Source organism: Sardina pilchardus, chromosome 2 (assembly GCF_963854185.1).
Source record: "Sardina pilchardus chromosome 2, fSarPil1.1, whole genome shotgun sequence".
In the NCBI taxonomy this organism is placed as follows: Eukaryota; Metazoa; Chordata; class Actinopteri; order Clupeiformes; family Clupeidae; genus Sardina; species Sardina pilchardus.
The window spans coordinates 2,954,474-2,972,864 of record NC_084995.1 but is presented as its reverse complement, the minus strand read 5'-3'; the positions used below and the strand labels follow the sequence as shown (position 1 = coordinate 2,972,864).

The following is an 18,391-nucleotide window of genomic DNA, read 5'->3' as shown; positions in this document are numbered from 1 at the left end:
TCAGGCTGTGTCTATACAGAAGGCATTAGACAGACAGAGTACGACAGCTAAGCAGGTGTAAGGCAGGTAATAACATGATCATAAAAAGCATAAAAGTTCCTGAGTGTCCTTATGTGTATGTGTGTGTGTGTGTGTGTGTGTGTGTGTGTGTGTTCTCTCACCGTAGGCTCTGGAGAGTGAGTTTGTGTCCTGCCAGCTGCACCACTGGATCGACCTCATCTTCGGCTACAAGCAGCAGGGCCCTGAGGCGGTGCGAGGGCTCAACGTCTTCTATTACCTGACCTACGAGGGAGCGGTCAACCTCAGCTCCATCACTGACCCCATGCTCCGAGAGGTGTGGACACACTGCTACACCAGCACACACACCCTCTACACCACCAGCACCATCAGCAGTCTGTACTACATGCCTTCAACACCCAGCTTCTTGTCCTAGTGTTTTGCTCTCTGTCTGCTTTTACACACACACATATATATATATATATATATATATACATGTAAACACACGCATTATCATACAGAGGTGTTGGTAACTCAAGCTAGAAGACAAATCTGCGCTCTCCTGGAGTCAATTGCGGGGCTATGCATAATGCATAATGCATGGGCCTCTGTGGCAGCTTAGGCACACTGACATGCTTCCCTGACTGCTGCCTAACAGTCCACACTAATGCGCTGCCTCTGGGAGAGCGGCGCTGAAGATGGCTGGCCCACGCACGGCACATCCATCGCCTTCACTCACACACACCGGCACAGCTCTCACTCACGCCGCTAAACACACTGCACAGCACTGCACCGCACAGCACACTCCCACAAGCAGTGTCTAAGGAGCTTCACAATGAAGAGCCTTTGGCCTGTGAGAACCGGCTAGACGTACAGTATATTTGGATTAAGAGAATATCTTTAATCCGTTTATTCCGTGTTAAACAGAGGACTGGGGCTGTAGAGGGACCTGAGACTGGAGCATGCTCAGTGGGGCTGTTCCCGTGCCCTTCATGCTTGGCGGCTGGACAGAGGTGGAGATGAGGGGGTGGGATCGCCTGATTGATGGAGCCAGTCAGGTCATTCCCATCCAGATGTGCTGAGCCCTCTCCACAGCATGCAGATTCATTACTGCTCTCTCTCTCTCTCTCGGTCGGCCGGTCGGTTGGTCTATTATCCCGGTCTCTGCCTAATGCCCTCTGCCAGTTGCAGCCTCTTTCACACTAAGCTGCCCACTCCATCAGGAAACCGATAAATTCCCGTGGCTGCTATCAAACCCTGGGATGATGTGCAGGCGCGGAGTGAAAGCAGGGTGTCAGAGGTGCCGGGCTCAGCAGAGCTCTGTCAATTGGCTCTGTGCGCGGCTCACATGTCCAGCTCGTCACGTGACGGAGCCGGCCTGATGGCACGTTTGACTTTGGCCACTCCTGTGTCACGGCCATCAGCGCTTTGTGTTTCGATTTCATGAATGACATGAAAGGACTACACTGTTTGTTGTTCTTACGGTGTTTCTTGGAAGAGCAGTGCTTGTGAAAAGGAGGAGTTGCTTTTGTATGTGTGGGGATTATTTTGATCCAGCCCTCTACAGCTCTGTCCTGTGCTGCATCCCCCCCCCCCCCCCCCCCCCCTCCTCTCCAGACGCAGACGGGAGCTGGGTGAGCTGCTCTGCTCTCAGGCCGGCTTCAGAGAGCTTCATTAGTTGTGTAAACAGACTGGTCGCTGCAGCGCCAGCATGTTTGTGCGGAAGCAGGGCTGTGGCAGAGGAGGAAAAGCCTTAGGTTCTGGGCTACATCATACACACACACACACACACACACACACACTCAGAGAGAGAGAGAGAGAGAGAGAGAAATGCTTTTCAAAAGCTAGAACGGCATACATATGTACATACTACTTTCCCTCTTTTTCTCCCTCTCTTTCCCTCTTTCCCTGCCGTGTGCTCTCGTACTTTGTCACACAGACACACACACACACACACACACACACACACACAAGGAAAGGCCTGTGGCATGTCAGACAGTCTGCCAGTATATGTGAGTGGGCTGGGCTGGGCTGGGCTGGGCTGGGCTGGGCTGGGCTGCTCTATGCCAGGGCTGCTCCTGGCTGCTGCACTGCTGCTTTCTGTCACACTGAACCAGACGACTGCAGAGCAGATCAGACAAAGGAGAAGAGAGCAGGAAAGTGCAGAGGAGAGAGCAGCCTGGTACTGCTGCCCTCTCATTTCAGCTGCACCAAGAAACACATGCTGCTGCTAAGGCGCTGTGTGGCTGTGTGTTAGCATGTGCACGTGTGTGTGTGTGTGTGTGTGTGTGTGTGTGTGTGTGTGAGAGAGAGAGAGAGAGAGAGAGTGTGTGTGAGTGAGAAAGAGAGAGGGAAAACACAGTCCAGAGCCATAGCATAATTACAGATTAATGACTAATGATTCCCATCCTGCAGTGTGGGCTCCATTAAAGAGCGCTCCCCTGCATGCTGCTGAGCAGAGGCCCTGAGCCCTTCACTCTGCTGCCTCCTCACACACAAACACACCGGCCCAAACTGACCTTAATTTAGCCTCCTACAGTCACGCCTCACCTTCTCTCATATGCGCAAGCAACCCCATTATGGGAAATAAGACCATTTGGTCACAGCTTGTTGTACATCCAAATTGCCTTGTCAAGGCCCAGAGTAAATCAGTGGGAGTGGGGCGGCCTGCTTGCCTGGCTGCTGAGGGCTGCTGCTGGCAGCACTGGTGGAGGGGGGCGGGGGGGGGGGCATCATGTAAATGTGTGGAATATAGGGGAGCTCATCAGACACGGGCCAGCACCCTCTGAGATTGGCTCCATCCTCCCCGCAGTCTGGGACAGGCCGTCCCGCGCCGCACCCCCAGAAAGCCCTCTCCTGCCGGCCCTGTAAACGTCAGAGCAGGATTTAATGATGATGGGTTGGGTGCCTGCTAAAGATGCGCCCCTGCATTAGCTTAAGCAAACGGGCTCCCAAACCCAGGGACATGACCTTCATCTGGCACATGACAGCCCCTTCACCCATCAGCAGCACCCATTGCACACATGCACACACACGCACGCTGCTTCTCACGGACACGGCCGCTGGTGCCTGCAGCTCTCCCCTCACTCCTGGCTGTGGAGGTGGGCCCCTCCGCAGGGCCACGGCAGCTCAGGCCTGATGAGCTGCTCATGAGGCTGATCATGGCCTCGCTGGCTCCTCTCACGGATGGCCTCAAACATCTCTGGCTTTCCCCAGAGGCCGGCCGTGCCTGTGCTGAGGCAGGAGATGTGCTGTTGTTGCCATGAGCCAAGTCCTCCTCGCATGACTAAACAGCCCGTCATCTGCTTGTGCTGGCTCTGCCCTAATGAGGCCAGCAGCAGATCTCCACCCACTTTGGATCTCTTTGAAGGGGGACAAGAGAAGCACAGAGAGAGGGATGGAGACGAAGATGTACAGTAGTCTAAGAGGCATGGAGAAGATTGAGTAGAGAAGCATGGGAGATGTAGTCTAAGAGGCATGGAGAGGAGAAGAAATTGCGTGGAATAGAGAAAAAGGTTCAGTTCAGCACACAGAAAGAAAAGTAAAGACAGAGAGGGGAGCCCCCCCCCACCCCACCCCTTGCGGTGTGACAGATAGGAACGTGGCTTGCTGGAGAGGAGAGCGGTAAGCGTCTCTCTGCTTATTCTCATGCGGTGGAGCATCAGGGACAGGTCCACTCACACAGCCAGCGCTCACATGGAAACCCCATCTGCAGGGCCTCTGAGCGCAGCCTGTGAGCGCAGCCTCTAAGCGGGCGCTCGCCTGACGTTCACATGGAAACAGAACCACACGAACACGCCAGAGCACCAGCGCTGGAACAACATCACACACACACACACACACACAGGCTCTCAGACAACACAGACAAGGACAAACCAACACACTCACACTAACATTCATATATGCCAGCATTGCACACACACAGCAGTGTCTCTGAACAGTGACCAGTCACTTTCTCGTGTATCTCTGCTGCACACACATTCACACACACACACACACACACACACACACACACACACACACACACTCACCACCTTACATCACTGCTGTCACCACTGAGTTTACTCCCTATCTTTTTAGATTTCACTCTTACACACACACACAAACACACACACACACACACACACACACACACACACACACACACACACACACACACACACACACACACACTATCATACACATACACACACACAGGGGCTAAGGTAGTGTAGTGGTTAAGGAGATGGGCTAGTGTGCAGTAGTTAAGGAGATGGGCTAGTGTGCAGTAGTTGTGGGTTAAATTCCTGGTTTAGACCATTGTGCCCTTGAGTAAGGCACTAACTGTAACCCCAAGTTGCTCCAATGTAATCCCTTGTAATATAGTGGACATATGTAAGTCACTTTGGACAACAGTGTCTCCTAAATGTAAATATGCTGTACAAACAAAAACACTCTCATACACATTCACACATACACACATGCACACATCCACAGTGTGTACACATTCAGTACATATACTGCACACACATGCACAAGTAGAGTGATGTAGTCCAGACCTTGTGAGCTGTGTTCTCAGGTGACATTTATGGTCCTATATCTCTTCATTAGTGCCATCTAACACTCCTAACTTCTGTGTCCACCCCCTCTCTCCCTTTCTCTCTCTCTCTCTCTCTCTCTCTCTCTCTCTCTCTCAGGCGGTTGAATCTCAGATCAGGAGCTTTGGACAAACACCCTGTCAACTGCTCATAGAGCCACACCCACCAAGGAGCTCAGCCATGCAGGTGGTGAGTTACATACACACACACACACACACACACACTCTCACACACACACTCTCTCTCTCTCACACACACACACACACACACACACACACACACACACACACACACACACACACACACACACACACACACATTGCATCTCCACACACAATACATACACACATGCACACTTAATCACCCACACAAGCCCATGGATCCACCCTGCTCCCATGCACATGTCTTGAGAGCGCTGAGTCCTCTGGGGTCATCCTTCCCCAGGCTGCCCACTCAGTGTTTGGCTCATGTTGTGCTCTGCTTAGCCTCAGAGCTGTAGCCCTGCCTTCTGTCCCGGCTCCATCATTGGCATCTCCTGCCTGTTCTTATTGTCCTTGTGAACGTGCTAACGTGCTAACGGCCTGTTGGAGCCAGAGGACAAGTGGAAAATCTCTGTCAAATGACCCCCAGTGTTTGTACCAGCACTGTGAAGGTATTTGGCATGTGGCTGTGCTAGACTCTCCCTTTTCCATCCAGACTGCAGCCCTATAAAGAGGCCTGTCCTGGTTCACTGTAACCAGAGCTTTACTGGGCTGGCTTTAGCCATGTCGGGAAACACGTCCCCCCCGTACGGCCGCAGTAAAGCCGGCTGCCGCGGCCAGAGATAAGAGGTGCGCGGAGATGAAGAGCAAAGCCAGGAGGCTCCTGCAGGAGCTGCCCTGCTCACCGCTCACCGCTCTCAGACCTCAGCAGACCCACTGGACTGACTCCACGGCGCACGTGACGCCTGATGAATGCCTTCCCAGCGCTCATCACTTTTTCAAAAGCGCTGAGCCGTTTTAGGCGTAGCTCTTATGAGCCTCCCCACTTCTTTTGCCTAGTAAGCACAGGGAACATAATTAGATCTACATGAAGAATGTGTATTCCATTAGGTCCTTCTCCTCTTCTGAATCATTTAGTCCCTGGCTGCATTCTCCCACTTCTAGGCGAGGAAGATGAGAAAGTGCTTACTGCAGCAGTAATGATGAAACTGCCACTTTTTATGAATTAAATTTGATAGGAGCCAAGTTGCCTGGAAAGCATTGTTATCAGAAGGATACATTTGGAGAGCGTACTGTAGCTGGCTTTTGTGTGTGAAATCAAATGAAATGTCTACTTCAGTTCTGCCGTCTTTACATTTGAAAGTGTACGCACTGCACTGCAGTGGAGGGGCAGACGCCTGCACCCATTGCATCAGTTCAGATACAGGGTGCAGTATACTGTAGGGCTCTTGCTAAAGCAAGTAGGATTTCCTCCTTCTTTGACTCCTAATATCGAGTCCCCACTTCACAGGCCACTCTGATCCCAAGCCCTCTCGCCCACATGTGTTCTCCCTCGTTGTTTATGGGATTTGAAGTCATTGGTCCCATTTGATTGGACGGCTTTGAGTCAGGTGGGCGTGTGTGTGTGTGTGTGTGTGTGTGTGAGTCTGCTCTGATTCCCATGACGCAGCTCTTCCTGTTTTGCTCTGTGGCCCCTGTAGCCTCGCCACTGCTCTGTCCATCCATCTCTCTCACTCGTCCTCCGTGTCCCGCCTCTCCTCGCTTTGTTTGTCTCCCTCTCACCTGCCTGACCTCTCCGTAGCCCCCTCGCTCGTTCCTTCTCTCTCCGCTGTCTTTCTCACTTGTTCCTCCTCTTTCCTCTATCTTTCTCTCACTCGTTCCTTCTCTTTCCTCTGTCTTTCTCTCACTCTAATGACTTTGTCAGAAGCACTATGTGGCTGTCAGACTTGAGGATTTGGCTCTATGTGCTCTTGACATAAAGCATAGACATCATCTTTTTAGCACACACGCACATACGCACACTCGCACACACACACACACACACACACACACACACACACACCCCTTAGTCCACATGCATAGCCTGGTGAGTACTTCAGCAAGAGTCCCTGTGGGCCAGTGGAGGTCCTGAGCCCCACAGAAGGACAGCCTTTGGAATGAGTCCTGCACCAAATATGCAGCCAGCGCTCACTTCCTATTTTCCAACACAGCGCTGTTCAGGCCTTCATGTCATCTGTTTACCCAGGGCATTTAGATGTTTGAGCGAGTGTCTTGGTAACACGTGCACACACACACTCACACACTTTCTGTATTACCATCTTGTTGATGTAATTTCACAGATTTATATCAAAGTCATAAGCATAGCAGAATTGTTTTGCTGTCAGTGGAAGTTTCTGCATCGTTCAATGGCCGACAGTCTGTTTGAGCTGCACATCATATTCACTTGGGAGCAAATAAGTCAGAACGTGCGAGCAGCCCAGACGCATCCAGCCCGCGCCGTAGCGTGAGGCCAGCCAGTGATTAGCCAGTGCTGCTGCGTCCCAATCCTCCCGTGCCTGGAGATCTCTCTCTGAATGGCAAACAGCATCGCGCTGGGAAGTGCACTTGATGGTTGACTGACTTCAGGACTGTGCAATCATGGCCTTTTTTTCCTAAGCTCCTGGTAGTGCTGCTCTGCTCCCCCCTGCTCCCCACTGCTCCCCCCTCTGCTCCTCAGGGCCTGCTGTGCTCCTCATGTCACCGCGCCGCTTGCAGCCTCACTGCTCTTGTGATGATGTCATCATTGCGAGACGGCATTGCGGCGGTGTCATCTGGAGCATTGCGGCGTGCTCCTCCTGCTCTTGGCCTGGTCTGTGCTTGGGCGTCTCTTCTGCTGGCTTCCTAACTTGCTTTTCTCTTCACCTCTCCTCCATCCTCTCCTCCATCCTCCCCTCCCTCCTCCCTCCCTCCATCCCTCCCCCCCCTCCACCCCTCGTGTGTGTGTGTGTGTGTGCGGTCATGGGTCTCAACAGTATCTCCTCCTGCAGACGCCGCTGATGTTCACAGAGCAGATGCAGCAGGACGTCATCATGGTGCTCAAGTTCCCCTCCAACTCGCCCGTCACCCACGTGGCGGCCAACACGCAGCCCGGCCTGGCCAGCCCCGCCATCATCACCGTCACCGCCAACCGCCTCTTCTCCGTCAACAAGTGGCACGGCCTCACCGGTGAGTCTCTCCGCACACGCCCACGGGCACCACACCACACAACGCCACGGCACTGGCACACACTCCTCACTAGCTGCTGCCATGTCATACATCTGCAGCATTGCACAGACTCCGCTCAGTTACTCAGATACATTCTGCATGTATGCTAACCCAGATCCTCCACACACACACTGAAGGGATGGATGGGTGGATGGATGGGTGGATGGATAAATGGATAGATAGATGGATGGATGGATGGATGGATGGATGGATGGGTGTCTATGTTGAGAGATAGAGTTGAGTGTGTGTGTGTGTGTGTGTTGTGGTGTGGAGAGCGCGTCTGGGCTGACCTGGGCAAGTCACTCATGTCTGAGGCGCTCCAGCAGCTCCCAATAGAATGTGACACTTCCACTGGTCAGCATTAGGGTTCCTGTCCACTCTCATCAGTCAGGACTCGCTCCCGCTCCCGCTCCCGCTCCTCTTTATGTCACTGACGTCAATCCGTGTGCATGGGCAAGCCCCCGGGCCCTCCAGCAGAGGGGGGGAGAGAGGGGAGCATATGAGCTGCGGTGCCCTGTGGGGGTGTGCAGCGGAGGAGGCTGAGGGCTGGCGCTGCTCTGTACTGTGCTGCGCTGTGCTGCGCTGCTCCCTGCTTGCCCATTCTCTGGCATGGCTGAGGCCTAATTGACAGCGTGCAGCTAGAGTTCACACAAGAGCTCGTATTCTAGTCCCAGTAGTAGCGCCTTTTATGTGTAGTCTGGCCCGCTGTCTCACACACACACACACACACACACACACACACACACACACACACACAGTTCCAGGTCAGCGATGGCTGGAGCTGCTATATTGCGGCCCTGTATTGATGGTGTTTATGTGAGCAGTAGGATGAGTCCCGTGCGTGAGCACTGAGCAGGGTGTGCTGTGGTTGGCGGCCAGCGTCTCCTCTGGGTCTCCGCTGGACTGAGCACAAATTCACTGGGATAGTTGAGCCGCGCAGGAAATGACTTTTTAGCATCCTTCATAAATAAGCCACCCCCTCCCTAACAGCCACATGACTACAGTATTAATACCATTTCTCATTCTCTTTCTCTCTTTCTCTCCCTCTCTCTCTCTCTCTCCACCACTCTCTCTGCAGGTCATCAAGGCTCTTCTGTTCAAGATCAGCAGTACCAGCTGCCAGTGGAGATCGACCCTCTGATAGGTCAGTTTCTTGTCTGTCATTGCCATGACGACGGCCCTGGGTGGAGATTGCTGTTGTTTTTCACCCAAACTGCCAGGCGCACTTGCCACTACGGCACGAGGCATTTGCATGCAAATTGGAATGCAATGAGCTGTGGCTTACCCTGTATTTCATCATTCCTCCCTCCCTCCCTTCCTCCCTCTCTCTCTCCCTCTCTCTCTCTCTCCCTCTCCCTCTCTCTCCCCCCTTCTCTTCTCCTCTGTCTCCAGCACCCTCTCTTTAATGTGGCTCAGTGAAGAGTGTGTGTGTCAGGCAGATGAATATGAATGGTGTAATAATGTGTGGAGCTGAGCGCTGTGCTCTGTGCCTGCTGTCTGGACAATATGGCCTCCTGCAGCACGGCTCCCTGGACACTCACGGCTCCGACTTGTTGATGAGAGGACATGAACAAAGGAGAAAGAAAGAATCATAGAGAAGCCCCTGTTTTAGCCATACTGATTCTATCTCTCTTTTTCAAATTGCTAAATGGCCCATTTCTATGATAATTAAGCTACAATAACTGTCAGAAATCCAGGTTTCAGATGGAATCCGAATTGAGTCCAACTGGCCTCAACAGCCCTATGGACATGATATGGTGTTGTTTGTCCTCCCTCCCTCCCTCCCTCCCGTCAGTAAGAAGGTCCAGGATTCTTGTGCCTGTCCTCTCACCCTCTCTCCCCTTTTATGGAGCTCCCGCTCCCACTGCGCTCCCACTGCGCTCATGTGACCTCTCCTCGTCCACATCTGCTGCAGCCCTCCCTCCACACCACACGCACTAGCCTCTGCTCAGAGCTCTGGCTGGCCAGCACCACTCACTGGCCTCATAGCTGGTGGAGAGGGTTTTGTTGTGAAATGTGCATTTGCGTTGGTGCTTGAAGGCGTCTCAGCCTCATGTTATGGCTCTGTGTTCCATAGGTGTGATGTTCTCCAGCTCTAGACCAGGGTGTTGCTCTATGGTCTATGGGCTCGTTTGTGTGTGTGAAGGTGTTTATGGGATGGCTGCTGTCTAGGATGGATGGCGTTGGCTGTGTGGTGGCTGCTGGTTAAGGCCACAGATGTGTGGGTGCTATTGACTGGCCCTAATGAGGATTTGAAGAGTGTGTAATGATATGCTGTCAGCAGGTGTGGACACGCTCCCAGCCAATCAATAGGCTGCCTCCTAAGTGGGGCGCACTAGAAGGAATTGATTAGCTTTTCATGTAGTGGTAAAGGAGTGAAGGGCCGAGAGCAGGGCCGGCCTGAGTCCTGAGTCCTGAGGAGAGGATGGATGGAGGGATGGTGGAGAGAGGGTGGGAGAGGAGAGGAGAGGAGAAGAGGGGAGGCCGTGAGATATAGTCCGACTGTGAGGCCTGTCATGTGAGTGGAATGCTAGTTTGTTTCAAGGGTTAAGGTTTAAGCTGAATATGTCAGTGTCGTATTTATAGTCTTCTTACTCCATGCTTGTGTCCAGGACAGGTCTCTGTTCTATTCTGCCTAATTTCTGGCTCTCCGTGAGAAACATGACATATCCTCTTTGTGGACGAGTGCGCCATTTTTCTTTTCTTCCTGAAAAAGTGTCATCTCTGTATTTATGCAGCCTACATTCCTTGGTAGGCTAACTTTAAACACTGTAAATTCTAACTGACTGCTAGGACAGCTTGGTGTTCCTGTGTGTTCGTGTGTGTGTGTGTGTGTGTGTGTATATGTGTGTGTGTGTGTGTGTGTGTGTGTGTGTGTGTGTGTGTGTGTGTGTGTGTGTTTTCATGCATTTGTGTCTGTGTGTATGCGTGTCTGTGATTGTGTATGTGTGCGTGTGTTTGGATGGAGTAGGCCACTGGTGTGTGTCATGGTGTCTCTGGGCCTCACACCTGTTTCTGAATGTTTTTGTGTGTGTGTGTGTGTGTGTGTGTGTGTGTGTGTGTGTGTGTGTGTGTGTGTGTGTGTGTGTGTGTGTGTGTGTGTGTGTGTGTGTGTGTGTGTGGAGTAAAACACTCTTGTGTTGTTTTGTCCCTTTGGCATGCCACGGTGTGCAGTGGTCACTCAGTTCCCTCTCCCTGTCCCTGCCTCCATCTCCATCTCCGTCTCTCTGGCCATCTCTATGGTCCTACCTCGTCCCTCTTTTGCCTCCTAACTTGCCACTCAGCACTTTGCGCCGACACTTTATTAACAGATGTGGGGTGGGTGGGGGTCAGGCGTAGCTCCCATGGAGTGCGGGGCTGCTGCGGCTGGCTGTGAGGAGGAGAGGCTCTCTCCCGGCGTGAGTGGAGAGCGTGAGGAAGCGCTCGGTCGTTAGGCTAGTTTATGTGCTCAGCCACAAATCACGCCTGTGTGAAAATCATAAATGCCCACCGCCGGCAACCTCATATTTTTTGTTGTAAGGGTTTAATGTCCGCTTCAGTGTTGGAGAGAAGTGGGAGTAAAATTCATGACATTCTCTTTCTTTTTTCAGTCTAAAGCTGCTCACTCTCAAACATTCCCTAGGTCTGTCTCCTCTACCCCCCCCCCCCCCCCCCATTTGTCAGCTTACCTTCATTTTTCCTCCTTCTGTCCCTGCTTCCCCGTGCGTGCGTTGGGCCTGCTGCTCTCCCCCAGCCCCCCCCCCCCCCCCCCCTCCCCTCCAGCACCCCCCGCTCCACACACATGCCCACACTACACACACTTACTGTAGTTACCTCCGCCAAGGAGGCTATGTTTTCATCTGGGACCGGCGTTTGTTTGTCTGTTTGTCTGTCTGTTTGTCTGTTTGTAAGCAAGATAACTCAAAAAGTAATGGATGGATTTTGATGAGATTTTCAGGGAAGTGATCCGTAATTCCGTCGGGATTTCCGAGGCGTTTATGTATTTAGCTTAGTGGTGTAATGGCACGGTATGGCCACGTGGTGGCGATCTGAATAGTTTAGGCTCAAATGTATGACAACCTAGGAAAAACAATGCAGGCGGAGGTAGCTGCGCTATCCGAGGGCTTTTCTAGTTTACAATGGGCTGCTCTTGATCAAAGATGCATCTCCTCAGCTCAAGTTCCTCTGAGAACTCTGTCATCCTATACAGTAGCTGCTCTGTGTGTTGACCCCCCTCTTTCCCTTCATTCTCTCTTCCAGACTATTCGCTCTAAAACACAACTCTACTTATGCAGCCCTTCTATAGGAGACTTCTGTCAGGCTGATCCCTCATCTGTGTCTGTCTGTCTGTCTGTCTGTGTATCTGTCTGTCTGTTGTCTATCTATATCGTGTGTGTGTGTGTGTGTGTCTGTGTGTGTGTGTGCGATACTAATGCGTGCTCCTTGTCTGTGCCGGTCTCTCAGCCAGTAGCGTGGGGACTCACCGGCGGCAGATCTCGGACGTGCTGGACCAGAGTATCCAGGTCCACTCCCAGTGCTTCACCATCACCGCCGACAACCGCTTCATCCTGCTCTGCGGCTTCTGGGACAAGAGCTTCCGCGTCTACTCCACCGACTCAGGTAACCACGGCGACCCACGCCTCGGCTTGGCGGGGGAGGGGCGGAGGAGTGGGGGTGGTGTTTGGGGGCGAGAGGTCATGAATGAGCCCCGCGCGTCTGAGACAGCTCCATTTCACACACGCACACACACACACACACCTTTTCTCTTTCCTCTCCCCTGTGAGTAGCCTGCGTCCACCCATCTACACATCTACATGGGGCTCACACAATTCAATTTCAGAGGCCAAGGATCTCATTGTGAGACAGATGGAAGGTTGGAAAGAGAAACAGAGAATCGAGACGAGAGGCTAATGGAGAAATAGGGCTGTGTGTGTCTGTGTGTGTCTGTGTGTGTCTGTGTGTGTCTGTGTGTGTCTGTGTGTGTCTGTGTGTGTCTGTGTGTGTCTGTGTGTGTCTGTGTGTGTCTGTGTGTGTCTGTGTGTGTGTGTGTGTGTGTGTGTGTGTGTGTTTGTATATGTGTGTGTATGTGTGTGTATAGTGGGGTGGTTGAGACTGTGCTGTGCTCAGTGTAGTGTAGTGTGCGTGTGCTGTATATGTGAGAGTAGTGGTGTATGCACCCAGAGCAGTTTATCTTATCATTAAGGGCTGATGGGAGCTCCCTGCTGTGGGCCGGCTCTGTGTCAATCAGCCCCTGATTGCATTAGTGTGCTGCTGCTCTGGCTGGCCTTCACATCCATTACCTTTGTATGGAGCCCATAGAACACAATGCTGCTCTGCTCTATAGACAGTTACTAATGACTTAGCCACAGAGTTTCCAGTGCTATGGAGGCTATTGCCAAATCTAACTGTTGCATTGACTCATTTGGAGTGTGTGTGTTTGGCTCTGGTGTGTGTCCTGCAGCCGTGTGGAGCTGTTGTCTGAACAGTAGCACTCATTAAGCCAGTGCTGCAGGAGCAGACTTCTCCCTGCCACTCACTGGGCCTCGCTGGGCTGCTGGGCTGCTGGGCCGGGCTGGGTTATGTTAGACAGCACAGCGCAGCGCAGAGCACACAGCCCTGTTACGTGTGTGGTTACAGCTCCTGCACTACGGAGCTACTAATTATCAGACTGATGTTGATGCACAGAAATAAATGTCATCTGCAGCACTGGAGTTGGCAATGAAAATATACACACACTGACCGTAGAGGTCAATACATTCATACACACACACACACACACACACACACACACACATGCAGACTGTTATGCCATCATATAGACAGGCATACAAGCCCTTTACTTCAGCCTGCAATCTGACAGCAATTACCACACACACATACAGAGAGAAAGAAAGAGACCCATGGGCAGGACACACACACACACACACACACACACACACACACACACACTTCTCAAGACCAAATATTTACACTCCTGTAAAAATCAGTCTGTGATGTGTGTCGACTGGTTAACAGATAGCAGACGCCTCCCAAAGCCCCGCACCGCTTCATTTGGGAGTTCTTCACATAGCAGCAGTCTGTGGATTTGCTGTGTGTGCATCGCTGTGTGTGTGTGTGTGTGTGTGTGTGTGTGTGTGTGTGTGTTATTGTATGTTGCTAAATTAAATAGCGTATTAAATAGAGTATTTCATGAATGCCTTACGTTTCTTCCCAGAGGTCAGTTAAATTGTTTTGGAAATAGTATATATTTGTATGATGAATTTGTATGTTAAATTTATGATAAGATTTCATATTATTTCATCTTATGTAATTGCTAGCGTTTTCCCAGATGTAATGATAATGTCAAATATCAATCCTTGACTGTTGTGCTGTTGTAAAGGCCACTGCACCAAATGAGGATATTGGTTCCAGTCTAGCAGCCATAAATAGCTCTAAAGAATAAATCATGTGTGACCATAATTTAGTGAATTGCATTACGCTTCAATATGTCAAATGGTTGTAATCTGTGTTGTAATCTTTAAATGGCATGCCCGTGCATGAGCCTAACCCAGTGTGTGTGTGTGTGTGTGTTGTGGCAGGGAAACTGACTCAGATCGTGTTTGGCCATCGGGACGTGGTGACGTGTCTGGCGCGCTCCGAGTCCTACATCGGGGGCGACTGCTACATGCTGTCTGGCTCCAGGGACGCCACCCTGCTGCTCTGGTACTGGAACGGCAAGCACAACAGCATCGGGGAGAACCCTGGAAGTAAGCGCCACACACCAGCACACACACACACCTCACACACACCTCACACAGAGAGCGGCTCTCCCACGGCTGGAGCTGACCACAGAAGAGCTGGACAGAAGTGCAGTCCGCTCAGTCAGCAGGCTGGCCGAGATGCGTGGAGACATCACTTAGTCCAAAGCACTTCATGTGGAATAAAACACTTCCCTGTATCTTATCGCCAAACCTCCCCTGTCCGTAAGAGTGCTCTCATAGAATGCACTAGCATTGGCTAAATGACGAAATTGTTAATGGGCAGTGTGAATTCCTCTGCTCTTCACTCACAAATTTACTCTCTCTCTCCTTTTCCTGCTCACACAGACGCACACACACACACACACACACACACACACACACACACACACACACACACACACACACACACACAGCCATGTGACAGGCCCAACACAGTGATTTACAGCTCACTCTGTGGAGCTACAGCAAGTTTCATCTGACCACAGCAGGCCTCTTTCACACAGATTGGGTTTCAGGCCACTATTGAGCCGCAAATGGGTTCTGCCTGCGTTTGCATCTGTGAAAGAGACGGGTGTGTGTGTGTGTGTGCGTGTGTGTGTGTGTGTGTGTGTAAGTGAAAGTTAGAGAAGGCCACTAGCAGTGAGAGTGTGTGACTAGTGGGGTCGCAGGCACATCAAAGTTCAAGCCCATCCATCTCGGCTCTATAAAAGTGCAGGACCCAGGGAGGCGGCGGGCTGCTCACACACTAACATATGGCCACGGCGGCAGCTTCAAACAGCCACCTCTCCGTGTGTTAATCCCGCACACACACGTCCACTACACTCTGTTAAGTGCCCCGCTGCAAATGGAGCACTATTTATGACTGACCGAGATTGAGTTAATTAAGCACATCGCCGCATTCATCTGGCAGAGGTCATTGTGGTGATGTAAGCGTCCTGCTTGCTTGGGAGTGTTGGCGTTTTCCAAATATTTTAAAAGAAAGGGCTTATAGCATACAGTAGAAAATAGATAGAAATAGAATACACATATTTGTCTATACAGTATTTTAAATAAACAAATTGAATACACACAGAAAATGTATTGTTATTAAAAGCTATTGGCAACAATAATAAATTACATTAGATCTAAATTCTGTACAAATTGTACATAAAAAATGTACTGTTTGAAATGAACATCTGTGTTTTGCTGTCCATTTTCATATTATCAGCTTCCAAAAATTAGATGTGGCCTGACTATTTAAAAAATATTCATATTTCATTTGATTTATATACAAAAGAAATTACACGTTTTCCAGAAAATAGCATATTTTGGATTTATGTTATTTATTTATTTATTAAGCTTTCATTGTTATTCCTAAAATGAAATAAAAATATATATAAAGTGTGTTCATCCCCTTGCAACAATCACAAACTTTGCTTGACTGGTTCTTCACCGACTGGTCATTTGAAACAATGCTTTGGGTCTCAGTCAATTTCAGTCAATTCAGTCAAGTGCTGTCCATGCGGTATGGCATGGCATGGCCAGGTAATGGAGTTGGTTGTTTAAGATGGCTTTCCCTCTGCCCAAATGGCACCCTGTAGCAGCACTAGAGCAGCCCAGACGATCACGTTTCCTCTCCACTCACTCCTCTGTCATCTGCTCATTAGCTCTGGGCCTCCCCACGTCTCCTCTCTGTGCTCCAAACACCATCACCGCCACTTGTCTCTGGCATATTTGCAGTCATCCTCTACCCAGGATCTGTTTCAGTTAGCACATTTGAGTCTTTTGGTTTGGAAGGCCAGTTGTGGATATGGCTTTGTCTTCCTCACTGGGCCGAGCCGTCCAGAATCGCACAGCCCTCTCTCTGATGAGGATGATGAAGATGACGAAGCTGCTGTTTTATGGCTACTGTTTAGTAGAAGCCCAAGCCTGGTGCGGCATCTGTTTCTCTAACTAGAGATAATAGTGTTCTGCTCTGGGGCCTCCCGGGTCTCTTTGGATCCTGCTAAAGCTGCCATACACAGGTTCTTGTATGGAATAGCCTTACACTCTTAGAACACTGATAGACCAATATGTTTCTGTTGAAAGTTCTTTCTTTTTAACTGTTTGTAAACCCATATCAATCCCACAGATGCCGTCGCTCCAGATAGTCAAGTAGCCCAAAGCCTACTGGTGCCTCCTTAAGAAGAGCTTAACCGCCCATACTCCGTTAAAAACTGTTATTTACAACATGTCTGCACTAGCCATAACTGATTTATATTTCTTACCAATTTTAGGATATTTGAATAGAAAAGTATTTTACAGTAGTGCTACGCGTATTGTGTGTATTATATCATTGTGTGTGTGTGTGTGTGTGTGTGTGTGTGTGTTTATATATATATATATATATATATATGCTTTAGATGGGTATGTTCTCAACTTTTCCTTTGCGTGTCTTTGTTCCTCTCTTTAAAATAGTTGTTCTGATGTGGAGTTTCACACCTTTAGACGACTTCACTTGATTTATAATGCTTTCACTTCAACACATTACTCTGGAGGTGCTATTCATTTACTGACCTCATCAGCGTATGCTTCAAAACTAGCTACATTTTCCAACATTCATCATTCAAACAAGCGGGTTCAAGTATTTAGAAAAGGAGAGAGAATTTGCACATTATGTCATAATGATTTGCTGATTGTGTGGAAGAATTTAAATGGTGACCAGTTCATATGGATATGAGCATACAGTACATGCCATATTTATGTTTTCTTTGTGCGTAAGCAGCTTCAACCTCAGCTGTGTATCTACAGAGTATCTACTAAGTCTCCAAGACAGAATAGATGGCACCTCTAGTGTTTGTAAAGGAGCAAAATATTTGAGTATGTTATTATATTTGTTAAGTGTGTGTGTGTGTGTGTGTGGGTGTGTGTGTGTGTGTGTGTGTGTGTGTGTGTGTGTGTGTGTGTTTCAGTGGTAATGTAGTTCAAATAATTTGTGTAGCATGAATATGAAATATTTTGCTGTGTTTTGAGTGTTTAAACGAGTGTGTGTGCGTGTGTGTGCGCGCTTGTGTATGTGTGCGCTCGTGCGTGTGTGTGTGTATGTGTATGTACAGTATGTATGCGCGTGCGTGTGTGTGTGTGTGTGTGTGTGTGTGTGTTTCAGTGGTAATGTAGTTCAAATAATTTGTGTAGCATGAATATGAAATATTTTGCTGTGTTTTGAGTGTTTAAACGAGTGTGTGTGCGTGTGTGTGCGCGCTTGTGTGTGTGTGCGCTCGTGCGTGTGTGTGTGTATGTGTATGTACAGTATGTATGCGCGTGCGTGTGTGTGTGTGCGTGCGTGCATGTGTATGCGTGCGTGCATGCGTATAGCAGCGTGGCAGTAATCAGCTCAGCTCAGCCCCTCAGCACAACAATGTGCCGCTCCATTACCACAAACCGCACCAGAGTCTGTTGGCCACAGGGCCAGAGACTCCCTTTATACTCTCTCCAAACACCACTCTCTTACCTACTCTCTCTCTCTCTCTCTCTCTCTCTCTCTCTCGCTCTCTCTCTCTCTCTCTTTTTCTCTCTCTCTGCACCCCTCCCTGTTCCATGATGTTAGTGTGTGTTTGCATTGCTAAGTGGCACATATTAGTTGTGTCCTGGGTGAGCATCAGGCACCAGGTATGTGAGGGATATACTGTACATCCACATGCACGTGTGCATGCTGAGGCTCTAGTGAACACACACACACACACATACATACACACACACACACACACACACAAGTGCACAATACAGACACACACCATCCACACGCAGTGGTTAAAGGGCCGTCATGTCCTCATGTGCTTGTGGCCTCATAGCCTGTCTGCTACAGTAGGTGTGTGTGTGTGTGTTTGTGTATATGACTTGTTTTAGTTGGGATTGT

The 18,391-nt window shown here is 50.1% G+C and overlaps 1 protein-coding gene across 5 annotated transcripts in view; it reads left to right on the top strand.

The window, feature by feature from the left end:
• lrba (LPS-responsive vesicle trafficking, beach and anchor containing) overlaps positions 1 to 18,391 on the top strand; it is a 193,282-nt gene that overhangs the window by 165,162 nt on the left and 9,729 nt on the right. For all 5 annotated transcript variants that reach the window (XM_062516552.1, XM_062516559.1, XM_062516545.1 and 2 more), the window contains exons 47-52: positions 167 to 334; positions 4,674 to 4,763; positions 7,582 to 7,759; positions 8,877 to 8,942; positions 12,242 to 12,397; positions 14,356 to 14,523. In XM_062516552.1, coding sequence (XP_062372536.1) covers positions 167 to 334; positions 4,674 to 4,763; positions 7,582 to 7,759; positions 8,877 to 8,942; positions 12,242 to 12,397; positions 14,356 to 14,523 — 826 coding nt within the window. The remainder of the gene's footprint in view (positions 1 to 166; positions 335 to 4,673; positions 4,764 to 7,581; positions 7,760 to 8,876; positions 8,943 to 12,241; positions 12,398 to 14,355; positions 14,524 to 18,391) is intronic.